Consider the following 27671-nt stretch of genomic DNA (forward strand, 5'->3'; position numbering starts at 1 on the left):
AGATGGCAAGGGAGGGACACCCTCCAATCACCAGACCACTCCACTCAGTAGATGCGAGTCTCCCAGAGTGCCATTGCGGTTGAACCAGAATGAAGATTGCTCGGCTTGTCTCGGGCCTGGGCCTCTTCCCTTTGTCAGGTTGACATCAATCTCACCGGTCTCGGATGGACCATTAGGGTCTGCACCCCATCTATGGAGTCAATGACCGCTCGAGGGGCCGCCCGACAGCCCCCCACACAATGACTTCCTCTTGAAATACAGCACCACACTCGCCCGTGTAATCCCCAGGGCGCAGGAAAAGCTGCTGGATCTCAGTCGTGGATATTGTTGGCAATGTGTGGGAGAGTTTAGCACTTATCTGTGTTGACAGCTAGGCCTCGGCACAGGAGCGCGGGCCCCACTGTCCCTTCCCCTCGTATTGCCTCTGTGTCCCATATGGTACTCGCCTCACTGGTGGGGGGAGGGAAGGGCCGGGGGGGTGGGGAAACCGCCTCAGTGCACACTCGACAATCCCATGTCACCAGCCGCCGGGTCCCCAATGCAGTGGTGCAGGTAAGAGAGGATGGCACCCCACTCAGGGCCTGGGCTCAATGTCTGTAAGCACAGCCCGATTTTCGGAAGTTTATGAGCACCTGGGGGGGGGGGGTTGTTTTAGGATGACCTCTTCAGGATTACCAGTGACCAACTGGCGATGTCGTTGCCCACGTCTCCCAGGGGGGGGCTCTCCTTCCACGCCGCCCTCGGCATCGCTCCTCCTCACCTCCCCTTCGTTATGCCGACATCAGGCGACCCGGCCCCAGGTGAGATCTGCTGTCTGTCGGGACTCAGCGCGGCTCTCGCGTCGTCGCCGTTTCGATCACCGATACTGGCGATCCAAGGACACCAAGCATTCAGGGGATCAGCGCTGTAACGTAAACCCCAGATTGACGGGTCGTGGCAATAGAAATCAGGATAGTACGGCAGGCCAGGCACGGAGCCTAACAAGGTGCGTCCCCACTCGCCGCGATCTTGGGCACGCCCACATTGAAAATTTCTTAAAACCCTTTTAAATTGTAATTCCTGATTAGAAAAGAGTAGCTGCATCATGTTTCATATCTATTGCATGATAAGGACATATCCTCTTTACTGGTAAAGTTGGATTTAACATTACTGTTTTTGAAATGCCCCTTTTAGAAAGTGGCCATTTCTCTGCTCTTACTGCTATGTGTGCCTTGCGGCCTGTCTCTAAAACATGTCCATGGAGGGTGACAGCTACTCTTTGTGCTTTCCCTCTAGATAGCCACAAACACAGGAAATGTGGGTGTGACAGAGAAGAAATCTGCATTCTGATAGCTCTTTCTGGGCAGGAAGAGAGAGGGGGAACTGACACTTACACCTGAATAGGCAGTGGCCTGTTTGTCACACAAAGGGCTTATTACCCCCCCACTGATAGTTTGGAGTCAGGACTGGGAAGAACGGGGGACCTGTACACTTCAAGGACCTGCTTTGAAGTTACACCCACTTCAAAGGTCACATACCACAACAATACACTACTAGACCTGTGAAGAACTCTGTCAGGAGTAAAGACTGCATCTCTGGAAAAACTGCTTTATTGCTTTGCTGCCTGCTTATCCCTGCCCTGCTGAGGATAAGTATTGGGACCATCTTACTTGAACCCAGAGTGACTCCAAGGGCTTGCTGCTGGCTTGCCACCTGTTCTGAAGTCTCAGGGCCATCAAAGACTTCCTATAATTTTGCAACAGTACTTGGAATCTGTTATCTGTGAGTCCAGCCCTGCCACGTGCTGCCAATCCAGTCCTGGGCCCTTGTAAGTGAGATTCTGCTACAGAACTATCAAAATTGACGCAGTGATGACTTTGCATAACCGATGTATTGCAATTTGACGCAGATGCAGTAGCTGATCATCAGCTTTGCTACAACGGACTACGCAGCTTGATGACGGCGGACAGTGCAGCTCGCCAACGAAACAGTGCCTGTATCGTCAAGGGTCTGTCAGCGAAGTCTTCATCATCTGTGTGGAGTGGAAATAACACATTGAGTCTTCTTCGACGCTTGTTCCATCCAAGGTTCTTTTTCAGGGGGACATGCATGTAGGAAGGTTCCTCTTTTTAATTGGTTACCGCCTAACTTTTTGCCAGATACATGATGCCAATTTAACTGAGTTATGCCATAGGTACCTGCCAATCAGCCTCCCAGGGCCTGTGTTGTTTCCCAAAACTGTACATTTGTCTCCACAATTGGCACACCTCTGGGCCACCTGTAGGTCCCTTGTAAATAGTACCCCTGGTAGCAAGGACCTTGTGACCAGAGAGGGCCTTTGAGGGCTGCAGCATGTATTATGCCACCATCAGAGACCCCTCACCTTAACACCCACAGTGCAGACCAAACTGATGAGTCGACATGGCACACATCCCTGTGTGTCATGTCCACTAACACTGCCTGTGGCATGGGTAAGACACCCCTCTAGTAGGTCCTAAAGGCAGGGTGCACCTTACCACAGGTGAGAGCTTAGGTGCCTGAGCAATATGTTCATAGAGTGTGTATGCCATTCATTGATATTGTAAGTGTAGTTAAGCCATTTTGAGTTCATTGGCTGGGAGTTTGTCAGCAAGAATTCCACAGCTCCATGATGGCTTTACTGAAGACTGAGAAGTTTGGTACCAAACGTCTCAGCACATTACACCCTCACTGATGCCAGTGTTGGATTTAATGTAAAATGCACTCAGAGGCCATCTTATACATGCCCCCTGAAAAAACGACCAGCTCTGGTGTGATTCCTGATGGGCTAACAGCAATATGCCACCACCAGACAGCTTTCTGGACCCTTGGGTAGAGAGTCCTCTGCTCTCTGGGTCCTGAAACAATGCACATGCTGGGCAGACATGTCGTGCCTCCTCCCCCAGGATGAGCAAAGTCCAGAAAGGGGAAGCGTCAAAGGCTTGCTGCCTTTGTTAGCTACCCCCAGCCTCTGCTGCTATTAGCAGTTGGCTCCTACTGGTTCTGACACCCACTTTGGGCAGGATAATCGGTGGGAAAACCTAGGAAAAAAGGGAGGTGTGCCGACTTTTGCCATCCCCTTCCCTCAGGTGGGGGAGGCGAAGTGAAGCAGACATCTCAGTCCCCTCCATCATGAAGATGAGGGGACTCCCCTAATCAGATGCGGCATATGCCCCCTCCCACTGGAGGGTGGCATAAAGGAGGGTGTAGACACCGCAGGATAGTGCCCCATTGGTCCCAAACGGCACACTCCTGTAACACCCATAAACCTAGGTATTTAGGGGCACCCCTGTACCTTGCGCCTTAGATTTGGTGACCTAAGAAGAAGGACCAAAAAGCCGTGCAGCAGTGGAGAAGATGATGATGACTGACTTGGCCCCAGCCCTACCGGCCTGTCTCCTCATCCAGCGACCCTGCTTCCAGAAACTGGCATGGCCCGCATCCAGCAACCTCAAGAAACCCCGGAGGACCTGTGCTGTCTCCGACAAAGACTCCTTTCTCCCATGGACATCAGATTTGTCCAGCGAAGAAATCAACAACAATCTCCGAATCCAGGTGGATCCGCGACACTGCACCCGACGCACACGGCCCTAGTTTGAGCGACTCATCTATCCTGTGAAGTCTCTCTGGCGATTCTAACCTTGTCTGCATCGGTGGCTGATCTCTCCATGGCCGCTCCTTGACGCCTGCAGCCTCTGTTCGAAGGGTCCACCTGACCAGATTCAGCTGAGGAAACTCAAACCCAAAAAGGCACCACTGTATCCCCCGCCCAACTTTGGAGAGCCCAGTGCCCAGGTGTCCCCCAGCTTCCAACTTACGTGCTCAGCCGTTGGTCGTCTTCATCCAGCTCCTGGTCCAAGCCTCTTTCCAAACCTGACAACTACTATTTGAAAGCATAGGGCCCCTGACACTGATTTGCACACAGCACTCAGCTGCCCCTGTGCTGCTGGTGGTGTAGCTTTGGTACTGCTTTGTGGTCCCCTCTGTGCTCACTTTAACCTCCAGGGCATTTGCCTAAGACCTGCAACCCATGCATCTTCAAGGTACCCCCGGCTCAATATAATAACACTGAGCTCTGCACCCAGCCGCCCCTTTGCCGCTGGTGGTAGAGTACCTACCTGGTCTTAGACCTTGCCCTGAGTTGTCTTAAACCCCCAAAGCGTGGGGAAGTAAGTTGAGTACTTAACTGCAAACTGTTTAACATTGCCTACCTCCATAGGATTGTATTGTAGTTCTATCTATTGCATTCAACTGTCTAACGTCATCACTACAAAAGCATACAAGTGTACTTGATTAACATTTACAGAAAAAATTCTTACTACTGTAAAATCTACAACTACTTTTACAAAAAATTACTGCATTATTGGAAAGTATTGCTACTTTTACAAACTGTACTACTTACCTGCACTAAGTGATTCTTGGCTCTAGTAATAAAATAATAAAGTAAAAATATTTTGTACAACCAATTGGTCGGGATTCAGTCTTTGAATGTGTGACTCCATTTCTTGTCTGAGTGTGTACAAAGAATAAATAACACTGCCCTCTGATAAGCCTTGCTGCTTAGCCCAACTCCCACTAAATTGAGAGTAAGGTATTATCGTCTTTAACCTCTGCCATACCTTTGTGGACTCACTGGACACTATACCTCTTTTTGGTGTGGTATATACAGAGCCAGCTTCCCACACTGCGCGAGTCCTGTAGCCAGCCTGCCCTCTTATCTGGATCAGCCTGAACTTTGGATTTACCCCAGTCCATCGTGACTGCTAGTAACCCCTAAGCGCTATTTGCTTCTAAGCACTACTTTTTGATTTATTGAAAAAAATCCAAATTCTGGTTCTGCTTATTGAATTTTTGTTGTTTTGGTCTTGTTTTACAGATAAAAAATATAATCTATTGTTCTAATCCTATGTGAAGTATTTTTGTGGTGTTTTCATTGTGTTACTTTGTGCCTGTACAAGTGTGTGTTGCACAAATATTTACACATTGCCTTTTTAGATAAGCCTGACTGCTCTCTTTCAAGCTACTAGAGGGTGAGCACAGGGTATCTTTTAGTGTGTATCTAGCTTACCCTGACTAGAGTGGTGGTTCCTGCTTGGACAGGGCGCATAGCTCTGCTAACCAGAAACCCTATTTCTAACAGCCTAGATATAGAGAGTTACTATAATCCAGCCTGGACGAGCTAAGTTCTCCTTCTAGGCAGGGGAAGCACCCAAAAAATATTTCTCAGCCTGCAGGATTGCAAAGTAAGTTGCAGACAATGAGATCTGTTTGATAAAGGACAGATTTTGGTCAATTAAACAATTATGTTTGGTGGAGCTGGCTGGGGTAGGAGTAGAACATAGCTCAGGTGGGTGACCGAGGTAAAGTTTGTTTACTGAAGATAATGACTTCTAGTTCGTCTGCATTACGTTTTAAGCAGTGTTCTCTCATCCACTTAACCACAGTGTACAGTTGGCAAACAGTTTTTGTGACACCTTAGGATTGTTGGATAAAGTGGTGATAAGCTGACTATTATCCATGTATAATTTAGTTTCAAAGCCAAAGTTATGCACTAGAGATCCTAGTGGGGACATATATATATAGATATTAAAGAGGTAGCATTTGACTAGAAATGTGGTATAAACACTATCAATAATGAACAAATCATTTGAGGGCTTTTTTACCTGAATAGCAGGAAGAAATGGGACATTGTGTCGAACGTGGCCTACAGATACAGTAGAATTAGAGTGGCAGAGACACTGAGATCTAGAGTTATTCTAATGCTGTCCTAGGCCATATCTCACTTGTTGAATTTAAAGATTCTGTGCATTACAAAGAATAGTAAAGCTCATATTCACTAGTGTTCGCCAGAATAAATTTAAATAACAACTGAAATTAAGCCAGCAGTATTCAGCCTTACAACTAACCTTCATTTGGGGATTGTCTCTTGCCTTAAACTTTTAGTTCACCCTGCTGGCAAGCTAGATAACTCCTGTAGACTTAACGTGGTGTGGTGGGAAGTGGTAGTTCGGTTATCACACCCAGAAACATGCTGTCATAATCCAAATTTACATGAAGCTACATTAATGACTTCAACTGCATTACCTGCAACAAATCAAAATCTCCAACCTGCTTGGAGACTCGTTAGTGTGCGCCGTCATATTTTTACCCCATCAGAGCTTCAAGTTGGAGCCAGCCTGTGCTTTAGTGAGTGGGAACCAGACTAATGTGAGTTAGTAGAGGATTCAAGTGAATGTGAATGAGTATGCAACCGGTCTTGATGATTGAGCTAATATAAGAAGGTTGTCTTGTTCATGATTAATTATTTTAACTGCTGCAGTACTTGCTAGATGCATTGAGAGATGTATTATATATATTGGTTCAGTGTCCTAATACAACAACTCCAGTGCTTGTCTGCTCTGCAAACTGTAGTTTGTAGTAACTTCAGCATGAATGTTTTTTGTTTTCTGCAGGTATCAATTTCCCTTGGAACCCCTGCTTACAGCTCAGCTCTGGCCACTTTCTCCCAGTGACAATGGCTTCCGTACTGGTAAGTAACTGCAGTACAGCATGGACAAAGAAAAAGGACTCCCCACAATTTCTGTGTTAAGTTTGTCTGATGGGCATCATGGGAGAGGAGTTGGCCTAACGGCTAGGGCGGTCGACCTCGAATCTGGGGAACTGGGTTTGAGTCTCGACAATGATGCTGAACATCCCGTGATTCTGGGCAAATCACTTAATCTCCACGTGCCTAACAAAAATGAGTGTGTCCACATGTAATGCAACTGGTGCTATGTAAAGGGCTCTGATACCCGATTCGGGTCAAGTTTGCGCTATATAAAACTTAGTTAAACAAAAAAAAAGTAGAAGGTTTATGGCATTGTAGGAGCTTGTAGAGAAAAACACTGGCTCGTTACCTGACTTTACAGTTCTGAAGCCAAGTCATCGTGAGTTTCTTAATAAGAAGGTTTTCTAATATACATACAGGTGGTGGTCTAACTAGATATAATTTGAACATTTGACATAGAAACAATTACATTGATGATGCAAAATAACAAGAGTACTTGCAATATTTGTTCTTCTTGATGAGGTGTTTTGCACTGTTTGCTTTACAAAACACTGGTGGAATTGGAAAATAATGTTTGCTTCTTCATTTCTCCAGCTGCTCCCTTAGTTTGTAAGTTAACCTAGTGCACCTTTTGGTTCTATATTAATGAAGGGTCTACTGTCTGTTTGCAGTGATGTGTCATTGCTAGCAAGTGTAAAAGACTGTTCTTTACTTAAGTGAGATTTATGAAGGGAGGGAGATCCCTGGGCAAGCAGTTAATCAGAGCTGTGTATTCTTACCAAACTACTGTGCTTCTCAGTTGTAGTCTTTTTGATATTTATATAATTGCATTGAGGCTCTGCATTTTCTTGTTCTTTCAAGATCTAATTGAAATGTTTAGGCTAAGTATTGTGTGTCATTGTTCAGCTTGGTGGAGAAACAGTAGACACTCATACTAAAATGAAAACTCTGACATAATGCTTAAGTTAGCATCTTATTTGGTCATTGTCTCATTCACAGGCTGCATAATATATAGAAATGCATTCAATTTACTGAACATTAAATCATTCACACAATTGTATTTAATCAGATTTTGCATTATCATGAGAGGGTGTTTATAAATATGGTTATACACTCCAACAACAATTAATAAGTGAGTTATGGTATAAGCTCAAATTGTCAAACTACTGAAATATAACAGTTAAGGTTAGCAATGCACACAACACGACAGGTACAGAAACAAGGTCAGTCAAGATAGTGACATGGTGCCATGGTGGGTGGTGCGTGTTATGGTGCGTATTGTGTCGTCTGTGCATTACTAACCATTGATTGCAAATTTCAGTGGCTTGATGAGTTTAAGCCAGAACCATAACTTACTTTTTGACTGTTTCTTTTTTTCCTTTCGTTCATTGAATTGGGTTGGCTGCTCAGGGGATTCGCCCTGCTGCTCATAACCTTCGGCCGTAAGCAGTAGGGACTGGGTGGGGGTGTTGCCCGTGGCTAGACCATGCTACCAACCCTCCTTGGCTGTTCAACTTCCAGTGCTCAAGCACTTCGGCTTTGACTGGCAGGGCTGCAGCACAGGGCCTGGCCTGCAGCTTGATCTTGCGAATAACCTGCAGGGTTTGCTGCTGAACAGAGCTTGGAGAAAAAGATTGTTTTTCTCAGCGTAGCTTGGGCACAAGGTCTCTTCTGTCAGGGCCTTCTCCATACCTCCTGCTTGCCAATCAAAGACTCATTTTAATGTTTGTTTTTTTCTGTTTTTTTACGCTGCATAAAACGTAAATGTTGACTCCGACTTGGGAGTTAAGGACAAAATGCTGGTGGAATCGAGCAATTAAAATGGCGATGGGGAGCTCATGAGTTGGCTCTGACTTGAGAGTTGTGCACTGCACCGAAAATATCACTTCCGCTTGTCTAGGTACTCCTCACCACAGCCCTGGGTTTTATCATCTTTGATGTTGGACTCCTATTGCTCTGGAAATTTTATTTTTCACAGCGTTTGTTGGAGGGGGAACCACCGGGGAGTCGGGGGGACTACTCCGGGGCACCTTCCTACCGCAAAGTTATAGCCGAGCGCCGCTGAGAAGCCTCCTAGGAGAGGTCCTTCTCCTATGATCGTACTAGGCCAGGTAACACCACCACACAGGACTCTGTATCAGTTACTTATCTTGGTTCTTTATATAAAAAGGAGCACGTTTCAATATTTACAATGGGATCGAGTGATCCGGTAAGAGTCTGAATGTTCTTGGAGGGATAGGGTAGCGGGACAGTCTTAGTACCAGCCAGGTACGGAAGGCTCTGCGCCAGACCTTGGGTGCTGGTCTCAGAGCGGCTCGGACGTGGAGAGCTGCGACGGCGTCTGCAGGGCTCAGGTGGTAGTTCCGCTTGGGTCGTGCCGCGACACAGTCAGCAGGGCTCCGGTGGTAGGTCCGCTTCGGTCGAGCCGCGACGAGGTCAGCTGGGCTCTGATGGTACGTTTCAACAAGGTCGGGCCGCGACAGCGTCAGCAGGGCCCCAAAGGTTCGTGAAGGTCTTGTAAGCACGATGGAGCCGCGACGTCGTCAGCAGGGCTCAGAGTGTCGGTTCCGGAAGGGTCTTTCTCCGTAGGGTCAGCCGCGATCCGATCAGCAGGGCTCTTGACTCCGGGATACAACTGTCGTCTTATTGCCGGGTCACCCCAGATATAGGTCTGGAGCCCTTTGATGTCCGGACCCTTGCGCCCAGGAGGGCGGAGAGGCCGGGTAGGGCGCGGCCAGACGCCCAGCAGGAGAGGCGCCAGGCCCCAGAGAGCTGTGGGGCGATCGCACCTAGGTGTGGAAGGACGGTTGGGGGTCCCATCGATACTGCCCTCCGCCGGGAGTGGGAAGGGCTCACGTGGTATCCCCCAGGCCAGGGGTTGGCGCCTCAATGTCGGGCCTCGCTGGGACCGAGGCCGGGTAGAGCAGGGTCATGTAGGTGGTCACGTGGAGTGACGTGTAATCCAAAATGGAGGAGCCCCGAGGTGCATGGGACCTCCTGCGGCTTAGCGAGGGGGAACAGGACCACGCCACGAGGCCGGCTCCAACACGCGTCCCCCCCAGCTGAAGGCAGGGAGAGTCACCCATCTCCTTGGGGGTTCTCCTCGCCGAGGCGGAAGAATCTGGACAGGCCGTCAGCATTGGCGTGGTCGTTGCCGGGCCGGTGTTCCACGGTGAAGTCCATCCCTTGCAGCGAGATGGACCATCGCAACAACTTGGGGTTCTCGCCCCGCATTTGCATGAGCCACCGCAAGTGTCTGGACCCTGAAGTGGGTGCCGAAAAGGTAGGGCCGGCGCTTCTTGAGGGCCCATACCACAGCGAAAGCCTCCCGCTCGATGGTGCTCCACCTCTGTTCTCGTGGCAGCAGTCGGCGGCTGATAAAGGCCACCGGTCGGTCGAGGCCCTCGGCGTCCATCTGGGAGAGGACCGCCCCGACCCCGTACTCCGATGCGTCGGTCTGCACCACAAATTCCTTGCTGTAGTCAGGGGCCTGTAGCACCGGGGCAGCACACATGGCCGCCTTGAGGGCTTCAAAAGCTGTCTGACAGCGGGGCGTCCAGTGCACCACCTTGGGCTGTTTCTTGGAAGTGAGCTCCGTAAGGGGGCCCACAATGCTGCCATAATCTTTAATAAATCGCCGGTAGTAGCCTGTGAGGCCTAAGAAGGCCTGGACAGCGGTTTGGGTTGCGGGGGGCTCCGACGCCTGGATGGCATCGACCTTTGACTGGAGGGGCGCTACCTGGCCACTCCCCACCTGGTGGCCCAGATAGGTCACAGATCCTTGACCGATCTGGCACTTGCTGGCCTTAATTGTGAGCCCGGCCCTTTGGAGAGCGGCCAGGACTTCTCCGAGGTGCCCTAGGTGCGCGGCCCACTGGTCGCTGAAGACTGCAATGTCATCGAGGTAGGCCGCGCTGAAGGCTTCTAGCCCGGCCAGGACCTTGTTCACTAGTCTCTGAAAGGTCGCTGGGGCGTTCTCCGAAGGGCATCACCCGAAAGTGGTAGTGCCCATCGGGGGTGGAAAAGGCAGATCGTTCCTGGGCGCCGGGAGTGAGCTTGATCTGCCAGTACCCAGCGGTGAGATCAAAGGTGCTTAGGTAGCGGGCGGCCCCTAAGCGGTCGATCAGCTCGTCTGCCCGTGGCAGGGGGTGGGCATCGGTCTTGGTGACGGCGTTCAGGCCTCGGTAGTCTACACAAAATCTGAGTTCCGGAGAGGTGCCGGGGGCGGCGGCCTTCGGCACCAAGACCACCGGGCTGGCCCATGGGCTGTCGGAGGGCTCGATTACTCCGAGGGCGAGCATCTTGGCGACCTCGGTCTGTATGCAGGCTCGGACTCGGTCAGGTACTCTGTAGGCGCAGGTGTCGCACAGGGGGGCTGTCCCCGGTATCCACGTCATGGACGCACCAGGGGGTCACCCCGGGCGTGAGAGAGAAGAGGGCAGCGAAGGGTTGCAGCAGCCTCCGGCGGTCATGGCGCTGTTCTGGGGTCAGCGTGGCAGAGAGGTGGACGCCCTCCAACGAGCCGTCTTGGCCCGAGGACCCCAGGAGGTCTGGTAGGGGCTCGGAGTCGCTTTCGCCCCCATCGTCAGTAGCCAGCAGCAGGCTTAGTTCAGTTCGGGCAAAGTGGGGCTTGAGCCGGTTGGCGTGTAGGACCCGTAGGGGGTTCCTCGGGGACTCCATGTCGACCAGGTAGGTGACGGGGCTCTTCTTCTCAACCACCTTGAAGGGCCCGGTCCACTTGTCCTGCAGGGCGCCGGGGTCCACGGGTGACATGACCCAGACTTGCTGGCCCGGCTCGAACTCGATGGTCGAGGCATTTGCGTCATACCAGCGCTTCATGTCTTCTTGGCTGGCTTCGAGGTTGGCTTCTGCCAGGGCCCGGAACTTCCGAGTCTGGTTCCGCAGGGTCAGGAGGTACCGGTAGACGTCGGGGGGGGCATCTTGGACGTTCGCCTCCCAGCCCTCCTTGACCAGGCTCAGGGGCCCTCGGACGGGGTGCCCATACAATAGTTCGAAGGGGCTGAAGCCCAGGGATTTCTGTGGTACCTCTCGATAGGCGAACAGGAGGCAGGGCAGCAGGACATCCCACCTCCTCCTCAGGGGCTCTTCCAGGCCCTGGATCATCCCTTTTAGGGTTCTGTTGAACCGCTCGACCAGTCCGTTCCCCTGAGGGTGGTAAGGGGTGGTGAATCTGTAGGTGACCCCACATTGTTGCCAGAGGGATTTCATGTACTTTGAAATAAAGTTCGTACCCCTGTCGCTCACCACTTCTCGGGGGAACCCCACCCTGGAGAAGATGCCCATCAGGGCCCGGCCCACCACTGGAGCTGTCACAGTGCGGAGTGGGATGGCCTCGGGGTATCGGGTGGCGTGGTCGACCAGTACCAGGATGAAGCGGTGTCCCAGGGCGGTTCGGGGGTCGAGGGGCCCCACGATGTTGACCCCCACTCGTTCGAACGGGGTGTGGACGGCTGGAAATGGTTGGAGGGGGGCTTTAACTCGACCCCCAGTCTTTCCGCTAGTCTGGCAGGTCTGGCAGGACCGGCAGTGGTGGTCCACGTCTCTCCGCATTCGGGGCCAATAGAAATGGGTCACTAGGCGGCTGTAAGTTTTGTCTCGCCCGAGGTGTCCGGCGAGGGGCACGTCATGCGCCAGGTTCAGGAGGAACTCCCGGAACCGGAGGGGAACCACCAACACCCGGCCGGCTTCCAGTTCGGCGATTTTCTGCTTGCTGTATAGTAAGTCATTGTCCCAATAGACCCAGTGGGTTCCCGTGGGGTCCCCCGAGGCCTAGGCGGCCGCTTGCTGTCGGGCCCCCTCGAGGGACGGGCAGGCCTTCTGTTCTTGCTGGAATTGCTCGCGGGTGGGGCCCCCATCGTGGCGCCACTGGGCCAGCTCGGGGATCTCGCTGAGGGAGGCGGCCTCGTCGGGAGAAAGTTCGGATGGCCCGGCCTCATCGTCGGGTTCCTCCGTGCCGGAGGAGGGGGATAGTTCGGGGCCCGTAGGCTTGTCGGTGGCCGCGGCAGCGGCTGGTTGGGCGGTCATGGACCGGGTGGTGGCGCAGGCCCACTCGGGCAGCCCTAGCATCCCCAGATGCTCTCGGCGCTCCACCTGGGCCCAGGGGGAGCTCTCGAGGTCATTCCCCAGGAGGCAGTCCACGGGGGCGTCGTCGCGGACAGTCACTTTTAGGGTGCCGGACACCCCTCCCCACTCAAAGGGGATCCTGGCCATCCGGCACATGCTCTCGGTGTTGTCCGCGGTCTGGACAGGGCATAGGACATGCGGCAGGATTTGTTCGGGGGTCACCAGGTGGCAGCGGACAGCGGTCACGCTGGCCCCAGTGTCCCGGAGGGCTTCGGCCCGTCGTCCATTGATGGTGACCCACTGCTGGTACTTCTGGGTGTTGCTGGGGATGGCCGCTCGGGGCACCATTTTTCGGGGGCCCAGGCACACGAGCGACATGGCAGCGGGTTCCCACTCGGGGGATCCGTCGTCGCGGTTTTCCTCCTCGTCCTCTCCTTCTCCCAGGCCTGCGGCTGCTATTTGTCGGGGAGGGGGCCCAGCGGTCCCGTTCCGTCGGTTCACGGGGCAGGCCGGGTCGCTTGCATAGTGGCCGGTCTGCTGGCAGCCAAAGCAGGTCACTGGTGGTCGGGGTCCAGGCCGGGCGATGGGGGTCCCCCTTCGGCCCATGGTCGGGGACGTGTGGTTGGCGGCTTGGCCTCGTGGCGGGCTTCTGGGCGGTCCGGCCGGGAATTCTCGACCGCGGTGGGACCCCCCTCCTCCGCCCCGCTGGCGAGGCGGACCCGTGGTACTCAGTTGGTAGTCCCCCACGGGGTTCTGGGGGACCCGGGTGTTGACCCATCGGTCTGCTTCGGCGGCGAGCTTCCGGGGCTCGGTCAGTTTACTGTCCAGGAGGTGTTGCCTTAGTTCCACAAAGCAGTTGTAGGCGAGGTGCTCCCAGACAATGAGGTTGAACAGTTCATTGTACGAGGTGACCTTTCTCCCTTTTATCCACCCTTCAAAGGCCCGACTGAAGAAGTCCACGTACTCGACCCATGTGGTACCGGGGAGCTTCTTGCAGTCTCGGAAGCGCTGCCGGTACATCTCGGCTGATAGTCCGTAGCGGGTGAGTAGGGCTTCTTTCATGTGGTCGTAGGAGGTCATCACTGCGTCGGGGAGTTGCAGCAGGGTATCACGGCCCTCGCTGAGGAACCTCCCCCATAGGCCGGCACCCCAATCCTTCCGTGGTACCCGATGGGAGGTCATGGCTACCTCGTAGGCTCGGAACCATTGCTGGATGTCGTCGTTCTTGTAGTATTCTTTGACGACATCCTTGGGGATATGAACCTTTGGCTCGGTCAGTGGCAGAGCGTCCCGGGTCCCGGGGGTGCTGGTCTCCCCCGTTTTGGCTTTCAGTTCGAGTTCTTTGAGGCTCCTCTCGTGCTCGAGGGTTAGCCGTCTCTCTTCGAGTTCCCGATGCCGTTTCTTTTCTTCAATTTCCTCTTGCAGCTGTAGTTGCTCCAAGGCTATTTTCTTCTCCGCCAGTTGGAGCTCGCCGTCCAGCCGGAGTCGTGCGAGGTCCATTTCGTGCGCCCGGACCCTCTCTCGCTCTCGCATTTCCTCGTGGGATAGGCTTGCTTCGGGGATGCCTCGCCCCCCATCTGTCGGGGTTGTGGTCGGCAGGTTTTCGTCCCGGGCCGAGGTCCCTTCGGTGCGGGGTGGAGTGGCCTCGGCTTCTGCCCAGGCTTTCAGGGCTTTCTGCATTTCCTCCTTGGTGCCCAATCCTGTGGTGGGATCCCTTTGTCCTTGCAGAATTGTTTTAGTTCTTTGTGGGTGTATTCTTCCAGTTTTTCCAGCTGGAAGGTTGCGGCCATGGTTGCTTCTTGGCCGTCCATGGTTTCTTTTTCCGTCTGGTTAGGTAGTGGGTGCGTTACTTGCCTGTACGATTGCGTCTGGCTCAGATCCCACCGCTGCCACCAAATGTTGGAGGGGGAACCACCGGGGAGTCGGGGGGGGGACTACTCCGGGGCACCTTCCTACCGCAAAGTTATAGCCGAGCGCCGCTGAGAAGCCTCCTAGGAGAGGTCCTTCTCCTATGATCGTACTAGGCCAGGTAACACCACCACACAGGACTACGTATCAGTTACTTATCTTGGTTCTTTATATAAAAAGGAGCACGTTTCAATATTTACAATGGGATCGAGTGATCCGGTAAGAGTCTCAATGTCCTTGGAGGGATAGGGTAGCGGGACAGTCTTAGTACCAGCCAGGTACGGAAGGCTCTGCGCCAGACCTTGGGTGCTGGTCTCAGAGCGGCTCGGACGTGGAGAGCCGCGACGGTGTCTGCAGGGCTCAGGTGGTAGTCCCGCTTGGGTCGAGCTGCGACACAGTCAGCAAGGCTCCGGTGGTAGGTCCGCTTCGGTCGAGCCGCGATGAGGTCAGCTGGGCTCTGATGGGACGTTTCAACAAGGTCGGGCCGTGACAGCGTCAGCAGGCCCCAAATGTTCGTGAAGGTCTTGTAAGCACGATGGAGCCGCGACGTCGTCAGCAGGGCTCAGAGTGTCGGTTCCGGAAGGGTCTTTCTCCGTAGGGTCAGCCGCGATCCGATCAGCAGGGCTCTTGACTCCGGGATACAACTGTCGTCTTGTTGCCGGGTCGCCCCAGATATAGGTCTGGAGCCCTTTGATGTCCGGACCCTTGCGCCCAGGAGGGCGGAGAGGCCGGGTAGGGTGCGGCCAGACGCCCAGTAGGAGAGGCGCCAGGCCCCAGAGAGCTGTGGGGCGATCGCCTCTAGGTGTGGAAGGACGGTTGGGGGTCCCATCGATACTGCCCTCCGCCGGGAGTGGGAAGGGCTCACGTGGTATCCCCCAGGCCAGGGGTTGGCGCCTCAATGTCGGGCCTCGCTGGGACCGAGGCCGGGTAGAGCAGGGTCATGTAGGTGGTCACGTAGAGTGACGTGTAATCCAAAATGGAGGAGCCCCGAGGTGCATGGGACCTCGTGCGGCTTAGCGAGGGGGAACAGGACCACGCCACGAGGCCGGCTCCAACAGCGTTGTACTAGCAAATCAAAATTGCAGAAAGAGCATTCTTCACCCCTAATCCAGCCAATCACGTTCTACAAAAATTTCAAAATGTGATCGACAGAATTGACCTGTGAGTTTAAATGCCATAGGTACACAAAAGCATTAGCCCTTTAAATTTCAGCGGCACCTATTATAAACATGAGTATCTAAAAAATTACGGAATATATGTACAGCAAGTCAACAACAGCACGTTTTGTGAGTCTCTATTTTCATTTCAAGTTTGGTGTAAATACGTTCAGTAGTATTTGCTCTATCTTTCAATAAACTTCATATTGGAAAAAAGAACACATGTACTTGGTCCATGCTCCAAGGAGAAGCTAACACAAGAAAGGAAGGAAAGCCAATGGGAGCTAAGCAATTGAAAGACTGCAAATTAGACTGGCAACACAAACAACTAATGGTATGCTGTGGCCAGGTTGTAAACCCACCAAACTTTAAACAGTACATCTCGCAGCACAGTGCATGCGCTGTGTAGGCTAGGCCTAAACACGAAATGTAATTAAATACAACACGATCAAAGCAATTAATGATACCACATATATGGTCTGTGTGTGATAAAGGTTTGCATGGCTGTTGTGCAAGTTATGGATTGTTTTCTCAACTTTAACTTGATAAGGTCAGTGTTTTTGGCGTTTTGACTTGTAATTATAACTGCACTTCGAATATTTTTAAGTGAATGTCCGTCCACAGGATCAAAATTTATAGACAGATCAAAAAATGCCTTTTCAATTAAAAGAACGGCTGAACCATAACTAAACAGTGATGTCTGCCACGCTATAAGGTTTATTTACTCGTAGTGTGACACTGGAAAGTTTGATTAAATGCAGTAGTCTAAGTTTTTCATGTTCGTAAATTGATTGTGTTTTATTTAATACGCATCCTACGAATAAGGCGCTAACTATAATACAAAAGGAGGCAAAACAGCAAATTAATACAGAGAGCCATGGGTCTGGCCATAACACAAGACAAGCCATCAACGTAATTGGCATGTGAACTGTGCAATAAATGCCATTTATGATCTAAAGACATGCCTGCTGCCTCATAGTTTGATGTATAATTTGATTGAGTATTTGTTTCATATGTGTTTGTGAATAATAATTTTAAAAAAAATGTTCTGCAAATTGTGCACTTGTTTAAAAGCAGTGCAGTCTCTAGTTGGTGTATCTGTGCACAACATTAAACGGGGTTTTGTGAAAGACACTTCATTCTCCTTTTTTGCAGTTAATAGTGACAGTTTATTTTTACAGTTTCACATAATTTGAAAATATTGCATTTTTATACTTTTCTGATTTCCTGTGTGGTGTTTCGCCTTTTTTTATTTACGATCTCCATGTTTCGTAGATGTAGCTGCTTATCTAGAGCACCTCGGGCTCTCTTGATCAAATTGACTGGGTAGTTTAACGTCAGTTGTTCTCTGACCGCTTCTAGTGTGAGTACCCAATGCTGTGCCTCTGGAGATTGGAGCTAAGAAGCTCTCTGTGAGACCACAGATGCGTCCAGTGCAAGAGGAACACTGTCCGAGGCTAGAAGAGTGTCTGTGCGCAGAGAGACGCTGCTGTTGCCTAGAGGAGGGACAGCAGCGACTTTGTGTCTGGAGTCAGCACTTGATCTAAGTTTGTAAGCCAGAACATGCGCATCCAATAAGCCTTGCATGTCATATTCAACAACAAAGAGACCCACAAATGATGGACGAAATGCAGAACAAATCAAACATCCACACCCAATCAAGAGATCAGGGTTAAATCCATTGTTATTTTGCTCACCATGCCATCCCAGTTTAGCCCCAGCCATATGCAAATCAGTTTTGACCCTGCTCCTCATGGGAACAGTCCAGCCCGAACTGCCAAGCAAGGTCCTCCCTGGGGTGGTGCGGCAAGCAAAATACCAATGGATTTAACCCAGATCTGTGACTGGGGGTGAATGCTTGACTATGTTCAGCATTCCATCCATCAACCTTTTGGGTTGCTATATTTTCAACAACTAGACTTTTAATGACGGTTATTACAGCAAAATAGGGCCTAAATGTCAGCTACAAAATTGAAAGCAAAAATGTCTTACTACCATTTTTTCTGGTTATCTGAAATAGTCTTATTTTCTTGAATTAAAATGCAATAGTATTTGACCTTTCTAAAATATTCCTACCTTGATCAGTCTTTTCCAAACTGGGGGTCGCAAGCCAATGTTTGGTGGGTCGTGAAAGGCCAATAAATAAATAAAGATGCCTTTAACCCCTTCTCCACTCATGACGGAACCGCTCCGTCATGAGCCACGGTCGCCGTGTGCTCATGACGGAGTGGTTCCGTCATGCTGCGGCTGTTGGCGGCCGCACCGCCCACGCGGCGCTAATTCCCCGCCTGTGCGGGCGATTAGCGCAGTGGGCGGAGTCATGACGGAACCACTCCGTCATGAGCACAGCTCAACCGCGGCTCATGACGGAGTGGTTCCGTCATGAGCACCGCGCCACCGCGCTGCCCCCCAACCCCCCGCGCTGCCCCCCAACCCCCCGCAGCGAAAGGGTTAAAGAATATGTTTAATTTATCACATATGCTGCTCTTCAAAGACAGGGCCAAATGCTAGGCTATGTCTTCTGACAAATAGCTGCTTATGTTTTTTAACACATTGGTGTTTAAAAACTCCTCTCACTGTGCAGTCAGAGAAAGAAAAGTAAAGATAACTTGTGACAATCTTGCTGGGGTACTGTGTGTGTGTGAACGGAAAGGCTGTAGGATGTCATTTTTTTATAACACACACCAAATGTAAATACCTGTAAATGAGCTGAACACATTCAGCAGTTAGGAAAGCAAAAATGAAGAAAGTTTTTGTAATCCTGAAGTGTGATTGAAGCATACATTTTAAATAGGATTAAAACAAATCAGGTTACGTTACTCTGTGATGCACAATTGATAAACATTCACTGAGACCAGATTGCCACACATCATTTGTGTGCAGTATAGTTTTATCAGTAAAAAATGTCTGTGCAAATTTAGTGGCCTTTTCAATAGAAAATGTGCTGACTGTAAATGACAGTGCGCTGCTAGATGATGCTTAAGTTGCATTAAAAAAGCACACACCCCATGGCCATTAAATCTCGGTGGGTTGCAAAAGTATTTTGTTCTAAAAAGTGGGTGTGGTTCTAAAAAGTGTGGGAAGCACTGCTTCAGATCATCATTCAGCCTTTATATCCAGGAACGCTGGCACCTTCTAGCATGCAATTTAGTATATTGCATGAGTTGGCCTTAAACTTTTAAGATAGTGGAATACGACACCTATGAACCTCTTTGACAGGTTTTGGACTTCAATCGGCTGAAGAAATATTTTTTTTCTTCATTTGTTTAATTCAAAACCTGACTTTCTTCTTGATTTGTAAACCTATCCTCAGCAAAATCAAACTTAACTAACCTAAAATGTTTATGTATTGAAAATGTTATTATGCTGCCTGAATTATAAAATGGTGGCCACTGCTAAATTCTCACTATGAAATCTCTGAGATTTGCCTGATCAAGAACAAAATAGTGAATCAATAAGCCAAATTAAGGCCTTCTAGTGTACATATATCACACCACTAACGCACTATTGTGCCAATCTGACAATCCTACTCAGCCAACCCAATGTTACATGTTGGCTGATCAGGAATTACAAAATGGCAACTATTACCAAATTCTTCTTGCGTAATCTCTGAGATTTGCCTATTGTCTCCCGAAGTGTGGGTATCTCGTACAAGTTACTGCCTACTTCAGCAACTCACGAATTCCATTGATCTGCATGTCAAACTAACTGTTAAGCCTGACCAAATCTTATCACTATAGGAAAAGGCCTTTGAAAGCACTAAGAACAAGTGACAGGTCCTGACCATCTGTTAGGCCCAAAAAAACATTGTCATTGCCACTGTCACGGTCACTGTCACTTGTCACTGACAGAAGGGCAAATCTGTTTTCAATTGAAGCCTCCAGAAAGTGTACCTTTCGACAGAATATGGCAGATAAGGAGAACAAAACAAGTCTGAAAAGAATCAAGGCTGTTCTGCCGAAACCATCTTGACAAAACTTCTTGATGTTCACGATGTAGCCAAGTGAACGAAAGAAAACACAGATATTATGCAAAATGAGGTCTTCGCAGTCCCCCAGGACATCAGAGTAACCAATTCCAGAAGTGCAGAAGCAGTCAATAAGATCAGTCAGCTGCAGGACTCAGACGCTAAAATGAGCAAATCGCTTCAAACACTCAATATTACCTCGAATTCGCTCACCAAACAACTTTCGGACTTGGAAGACAGGAATAGACGTGGAAACCTTTAGATATATAGACTATTGGAAGGGGAAGAAGAATCTGCTGGATCATGCATCACCTTTTTGGAGAAATGGTTCACGCAAGCCACAAATCTGGTACTTAACAAACCCCTGGAATTTGATAGGGCCCACAGAGTTCCAACAAGGAAACTGCCGAACCAAAAAGCACCAAGACTGATCGTTTGGAAACCAATTCGCTACCAACATGTGTAACTGATCTTATCTTTTATGAGGAAACATAATCACATACTTTGAAATGGTAGCAACATTTTCATATCTCAGGATTTCTGCAAATAAACAATTAAAACTAGTATGGGCTTTCTAGCCCTCTGCCCAAGATTTAAAGCCATGAATTATCAGTTTTCATTTGCGGGCCCAGCTAAATATCGCATCTTAGTTCAAGGGAATCCACACATATTTACTGATCACTTCTCCCAGATAAAATTCATTGACAAGAAAGAAGAAGCACTAATGGACACTTCAAATCACAGCTCAACAAGCTTGAGGACCTAACCTTGCATTAATTTGTACTACTTGCATTAACATGATCTGACCTAATCACCAGTGTATTACTGTTGCCTTCCAGTGCTTCAAGAATGACACTTGTGAGTTATATAGATCTCATTGCCATATATACTAGTGAAACTTATGGTTACCTCTTGACAGGTCTGTTAGCTATGATATGTACCTTTGTCATCTGATATACATGTTGCCCATACACCCTGATGCCATCTTATTTCTTTGATGGTGCTCTCCTTGTTCTTGATTATCTCTGATCTACTGGCACTATGAATTCCTCACTGTAAAGACCAGATTGGTCACTTGATCAGTTTGGTCACTATAAATAAAACATTTAAGATGGCTACATTCTACACATCTCTATGAGGCTATGGTAGATAAGTATACGTGCAATGATTAGTACTCCCTATAGAACCCATGGGCTTGTTGTTGTTACGAATTGTTAAATTGTTTACAGAATGTTCTATTACAATGGTCTCCTAGAATTTAAGAATGGTCCTCACCTGTTACATATAGAAACTAGGAATAGTACTACTTAGCCTTTGGCCAAATAGGCCTCACGATTCAAGATTGTTGATGAGCAAGCCTTAACTTCACATCGTGAATGCAGAAAATTCGAAATTAGTATATTTGTTTTTCTGAGGAAATAGTTCTCCCTCTCTTCACAATGCCTGTTCACTACTTGGTTGGGTGGAAATGGTCTAAGGGACTGTTTTATCTGCTCTCTGTGCGTATTTGTCCTATTATGTTCACTATTATTGTTTCTTTAATTAATTATAGTTTCATCAATCACCCAGTCTGCTTTGGTAAGAGAATATTGATCAGAGCTTACATACCCTTGATATTCCAGGAAGTGATCAACAATAGTGCTATTACTTCTACTTCCATATTAGTAGGATCAACTTTATAGCACTATTAGGAAGAAGCACTTCTTAAAGATACTATGCCTAGATCCGTGCAATAGGTGGCCTCTAAATATTTGTACGACGATCCCCAAAAGACATATACATACACAAAGGAACCTACACACACTGCTCGGTTTTAAGTCGCCATATACCAATCATCCCTGATGGCCTTGACTCAGAATATTAAGATAATATCCTTGAATGTAAAAAGTATTAATCACCCAGTCTAAAATAAGAACATTCTTGACTACATATATAAACAGACAAGTGACATTATTCTCTTGCAGGAAATGAAGATTGATTCCAAACAATTTGACTCACTTAGAAATAATCTATATTCTGACGTCACAGGTTCTGAAGCCGTAGGTAAGAAAAACTGTATCCTAACACTCATTGCAAAGAAAGAAAACATTGATCTAGTCACAAGTTCATCTGACTCGCACGGTAGATGGGTTGTCTCGAAATTGTTCAAACACAATACAGAATTGTACATCACCAACATATATGCACCTACCAAAGATGACCCTGGTTCTGGGAGGTACTCGTAAATCTACTCAAGTCAGTCTCTGACTCCGCCACACGCATACTTGCAGGTGACTTCAATCTACCTTTAGACCCAGTTCTGGATAGAAACTAACACTGCCCTTTTTGACACAATAAATCACATAAAACTTTTAGAAATGTATGTAAGCAATTTAACCTGATCGACACCTGGAGAACACAAAATCCCACAGAAAGGGATTATACTTTCCACTTGTATCCCCATAATTCATACTCCTGTATTGATTACCTTCTCATAACTGGTAAGGCCATAAATAGGATCGATCAGACTTCTATTTAAGCTACAGTAATATCAGATCACTCTTGCATCACTTTATCCATTTCTCTCCCGGCTCCTCATAAAAAACAACCTCTTTGGAGATTTAACAATGAGGTTGTCTCATCAGAAACAAACAGACAAATTATTGAAGACGCCAATTAGGAATTTTCTTAATGAATATAAAATAGGTGACACTTCTGACCTCACACAATGGGAGGCCCTAGAAAGTACACTTAGAGGGGAGATCTTCAAAATAAGATCCGCCATGAATAAAGAAGCTAATAGCAATCTCCTGAGACTAGAAGAAGAAATTGCAGAGTTAGAGAGAAAACATATCACTTCAAGAGGTGGCCTACTCCTAAACGAAATAGTGAGTAAAAAATAAGAGTATAATAAAGTTATAAGCTCCAGAGCAAGGGTATGGATTAATAAACAAAAACATATCAGACTCTGTGAATCCAATCAAGCCGGGAAGACTCTAGCTTCATACCTGAAATTCAAACTCCAGAAAAACACAATAAATGCCTTAATAGACTACAGCTGCGCTACACATACCAATCCAAACAAAATAGCAGAAATATTTAAAGATTTTTACCAAAATCTATACGACAAAAATTCAGCGTTGGAGGTCTCTAAATGCCAAAGCTACTTGAGTGAATGCAATCTGCCCACTCTATCCGTACAAGATAAAATCTCAATAAATGGCCCAATAACCTCAGACGAAATCGTAGACACAATAAAACATTTAAGACGGGAAGAGCACCAGGGCCGGATGGTTACAATGCCAAATGAAAAAAAACTTTTGCTACCCCTTCTGAACCTGTTCAATCATTTTACCCACACAGGACAGGTTACGGGGACTCTGGAAGAGGCAATCATCAAGGTAATACCCAAGGAAGGAAAATACCCTTTACAGCCTAAAAAATTATAGACCAATCTCGCTGATTAATTTAGACTGCAAGATATATGCTATGATCCTTGCTAATCGTCTGCAGAAATATATTTCTAAACTCTTGAAAGTGGGCTTTTTAAGATAGACTCGCCAGCGACAATACTCCAATCCTCGGTCATGCCTTAGAGAAGGCCAAGTTAACGGTATCTATCACATTAGCTATCACGTTGAATGCTGAGAAAGCGTTTCAACAAAGTCAACTGGGCATACTTGAAAGCAACACTTGAGAAATGTAATCTGGCGAGGATCTAATCCGCATGCTAATGGCCTTATACCACAAACAGACCACTAGGGTAGGAGCTGGCGGTACTATTTCCTCACCTTTCAACCTAAAACAAAGTTCCAGACAGGGCTTTCCACTCTCAACCTCCCCATTTCTACTAGCTATAGAACCCTTCTTAGACCAACTAAAGGAAAATAAATATATTTCAGGTTTCTATTTTAACTAATTACTGCTTACACAGATGACGTATTGGTTATCTCGTAAAATGCAGACACTGCTATTCCAGCCTTAATGTCATCGATACAAAAATTCTCTGATATGTCTGGATATATGCTCAACAAGGACAAAACAGAGGTTAAACTAATCAGTGACACTGAAATTCACAAAATCCTCAGCACACGTCTGTAGAGTAATAAATGCCAATGCAGGTATACACAAATTATAAACACAGTTTCAGAAATCTTCTCTTTCTTTTATTTTTTTCTTTCTGATCAGCCAACACGTGTTTCGTCGCACAAACTGGTAAATCGTCCCGCGACTTTCTCAAGGCTGAGTAAACATAAAAATAAATAATCAATGGCCATTGTGACACCATACATAACACTGGTGTGCACAAGCTCAATTCAGATATAAACTTGACATAATGTGCAAGTGCAAAGACATGCACATTGTGGACCTATAGTCAATGATAGTGACTTTGTGAGCATCAATTTGTGAAGATAAAACAAACTAATCGTGCAAGAATGTTTTATATTAAAAAGCTCTTAATCGAGGTGATGGGGAAAAACCTAATGATTAAAAAGCTCCCAAAGCCCCAAACTGTATAAGGGCATCTAGACCAAGCCACAAATAGACAAGACCGAAATCACAAAGGTCATGCATGTCAAACCCTTCTCTCATTACCTTCATTACATAAATAAAGCCCTCAAAGACCAAAAGGGGTGATCACTATCTCACCCATCTAGTCAACTACATGCATCACCATTGTGATATTTCAACTAAAGGTGGTACCTTCAATGTCATTGGTAGCAACCTATGCGGAATTAAACTAAAAAGTACAGTTAAGAGCCTGTCAAAATTGATCCTCTTGATCAAATATATTCCCAAAATAGCCTTATGGCTATGTGGTGATAATTCCATCCCACACGCTTTAGACTGCGAGTCAGTCTAGTATCCTTGCTTCGAATTGAGCAAATCCGTAATTTTCAGTGAGAGCACCCCTGTAATGAGAAGGAAAAAGCTTCGATGTGACCGGCTTCCCTGACAATAAGTGCCTCACTTTGATACACTTTCCAAAATCATTAGTAACTGTATGGCGCTCAAGCGAGACCCACAAGTAATAGATCCCTTAATTCAAAACAAATTCCTGCACTGTTTAAACTCTGGTCGCAAGCGCAGAAACTCACCGCTCTGCGCGCAAGTACAGCCACAACTAGATCAGTCGGTCCGGTCCTTGAGTACGAGAGCCGGCAATGAGAGTTTCCCGCTCTTATAAACCTTGAGCTATGATAATAGAAAGAGGACTAACTCTGCCTAAACATAGCAGCCATCTTTTAGGGTGAAAATGTCAATTGCATATACATGAGAAGTCATTTCAGGCTGCGTGCGAATAACATAACCGGATTACCGCAATCTGTGAATCGCATAACTACAACGAAATCTGAAGCGTCCACAATTTGAAGATTAATTCTTTAGTGATATTAAAAGTTAAACTTTTAACATATGAGTGTGTGCATTAAAACTAGGTAAAAAATATCGATTCATAACCAGATCTGGGCATCACAATCTAACAGACCCACAAATCTTGTCTAATAGACTGATACATCATCAGACGGCGCCATTGACTAGAGAGTTCATGAAAATATGCAATGATAATTGTGCAAACAAATGCGTGTTGAATCAGTAGCTGCTGTGAGAGCTTACTAATAAAAAGCGCTCATCGTGAATTAAACCTTTCATATTCTATGCATGCAAAACTTATAATCGACGGGCTTAAGCATAACGCCTCCAAATTGCAAATCCTACAACCACATTGGAGCTATGTTTAAAATACATTGTGTAACTCCTTCTCCTGGACAAAGTACAAGGATAACAGTGTTTAAATACATATGAACCGAATGACTGGAAATAACTGTGCATTTAACAGGGGGTCGCATTTATTAAATGACGTACCCAACTCATACATATCTTATGGTAGTACAATACAGAAGCAACCAAAACAATATGCGAGATAACACCAAGCAAAGTGTTGCAAACGTACATGCAGGTGACGTAACCTGCACCTACCCTCTTCGGATCAGGCATGTTATAACATACACATTATGACGAACACCATCTATCTCCCCATAAAGTAATGAAGCTCCCGGTCAATATTGAGCCCTGTCTTTTTGCTGCATAATCTGAGAATTCAAAAGGCTTTACGCCTGCGTAAAGTTTCTTTCACAGATACTGCATGCACTAGAAGATCACACTATTGGTAGTGTTTCGACATTAAACTATAATCCCCAGCAGGTCTTGAAATCTTATGTGTTCTGGGGAGACGGTGGCTACTTGAATGTCTTGAGTAAAACTTCCCTTGTAGTCCAGTGCATCTTTGCTAGACAGTCATGATACAGCTGCAGGAAACCCATTTTACACGGATCTCTGATTTCCTTGCCAAGATCTATTGCTTCCTATTGGTTTGTACTGATAAACACTGGTAAAAAACAAGAAGCATTCAGAAAGTCATGTGTTTGATAAAAACAAACTTTGAACAATTTTTTTAAGCATATTGTGAAATCTTTTAAGACTGGGCTGGTTATCTTCTACTTGGCTTATTGCTGTGATGAATCAGAATGGACTATTAGCCTGGACTATGTTGCACATAAGGTAGTAAGTTCTAGTATGGCAAACAAATTGCAGAGTAGGAAACAATAGAATAATGCTGTTCATCTTGCAACTCCACAGAAGTCAAGTAGAAACAATAACTCCTCTTCCTCAAGAGAATATGTGATGGCATAGCTTAAGGTACTTTTTAAGACATACAGATACATACTAGCATATCAGCATTTGAGGTGCTCATTCCAGTGTGCATTTAGTTATTAGGAATTATAAGTGCCTCATTAAATACAAGCAAGTTGATTACACATAGATATTGCGAAGGTACATCCACTACCTACTGTAGTTAAACATATATCCTTTTAATGCAAGTTATATATCTTGTCTTGTAGACATCTACTACATCCTGCAGTCATCCTTAGACAACAGAAGTGTTCAGTGTGGGAGCCGGCCTCGTGGCGTGGTCCTGTTTCCCCGCGCTAAGCCGCACGAGGTCCCATGCACCTCGGGGCTCCTCCATTTTGGATTATACGTCACTCCACGTGACCACCTGCGTGACCCCGCTTCACCCGGCCTCTGTCCCAGCGAGGCCCGACATCGAGGCGCCAACCCCTGGCCCGGGGGATACCACGTGAACCCTTCCCACTCCCGGCGGAGGGCAGTATCGATGGGACCCCCAACCGTCCTTCCACACCTAGGTGCGATCGCCCCACAGCTCTCTGGGGCCTGGCGCCTCTCCTGCTGGGCGTCTGGCCGCTCCCTACCCGGCCTCTCCGCCCCCTCCGGGCGCAAGGGTCCGGACATCAAAGGGCTCCAGTCCTATATCTGGGGCGACCCGACAACAGGACAGCAGTTGTATCCCGGAGTCAAGAGCCCTGCTGATCGGATCGCGGCTGACCCTACGGAAGAAGACTCATCCTGAACCCACACCCTGAGCCCTGCTGACGACGTCGCGGCTCCACCGTGCTTAAAGACCTTCACGAACCTTTGGGGCCCTGCTGACGCTGTCGCGGCCCGACCTTGTTGAAACTTACCATCAGAGCCCAGCTGACCTCGTCGCGGCTCGACCGAAGCGGACCTACCACCGGAGCCCTGCTGACCGTGTCGCGGCTCGACCCAAGCGGAACTACCACCCGAGCCCTGCAGACGCCGTCGCGGCTCCCCACGTCCGAGCCGATCTGAGACCAGCACTCAATGTCTGGCGCAGAGCCCTCCTGTACTTGGTTGGTACTAAGACTGTCCCACTACCCTATCCCTCTAACAGACATTGAGACTCTTACTGGATCCCTCGATCCCACTGTAAATATAGAACGTACTACTTTTGATAAAGAACCAAGTCAAGCAACTGATATTGAGTCCTGTGTGGTGGTGTTACTGGGCCTAGTACGATCATAGGAGAAGGACCTCCCCGAAGGGGGCTTCTCAGCGGCGCTCGGCTATACTTTTGCGGTAGGAAGGTGCCACGGAATAGTCTCCCCGACTCCCCGGTGGTCCTCCCTCCAACATTCAGCCAGAGTGATGG

General features: G+C 48.1%; 1 protein-coding gene across 6 annotated transcripts in view; it reads left to right on the forward strand.

The window, feature by feature from the left end:
• Nucleotides 1–27671, forward strand: part of LOC146855326 (uncharacterized) — a 915814-nt gene that overhangs the window by 100704 nt on the left and 787439 nt on the right. For all 6 annotated transcript variants that reach the window (XR_014981308.1, XM_085653035.1, XM_085653037.1 and 3 more), the window contains one exon: nucleotides 6450–6526. Coding sequence is in view for 4 of the 6 variants with exons in the window: in XM_085653035.1 (XP_085509161.1) it covers nucleotides 6512–6526 (15 nt within the window). In the remaining 2 variants the exon portion in view is untranslated. The remainder of the gene's footprint in view (nucleotides 1–6449; nucleotides 6527–27671) is intronic.

This window comes from Triturus cristatus, chromosome 4_1, assembly GCF_964204655.1.
Source record: "Triturus cristatus chromosome 4_1, aTriCri1.1, whole genome shotgun sequence".
Lineage (NCBI taxonomy): Eukaryota > Metazoa > Chordata > Amphibia > Caudata > Salamandridae > Triturus > Triturus cristatus.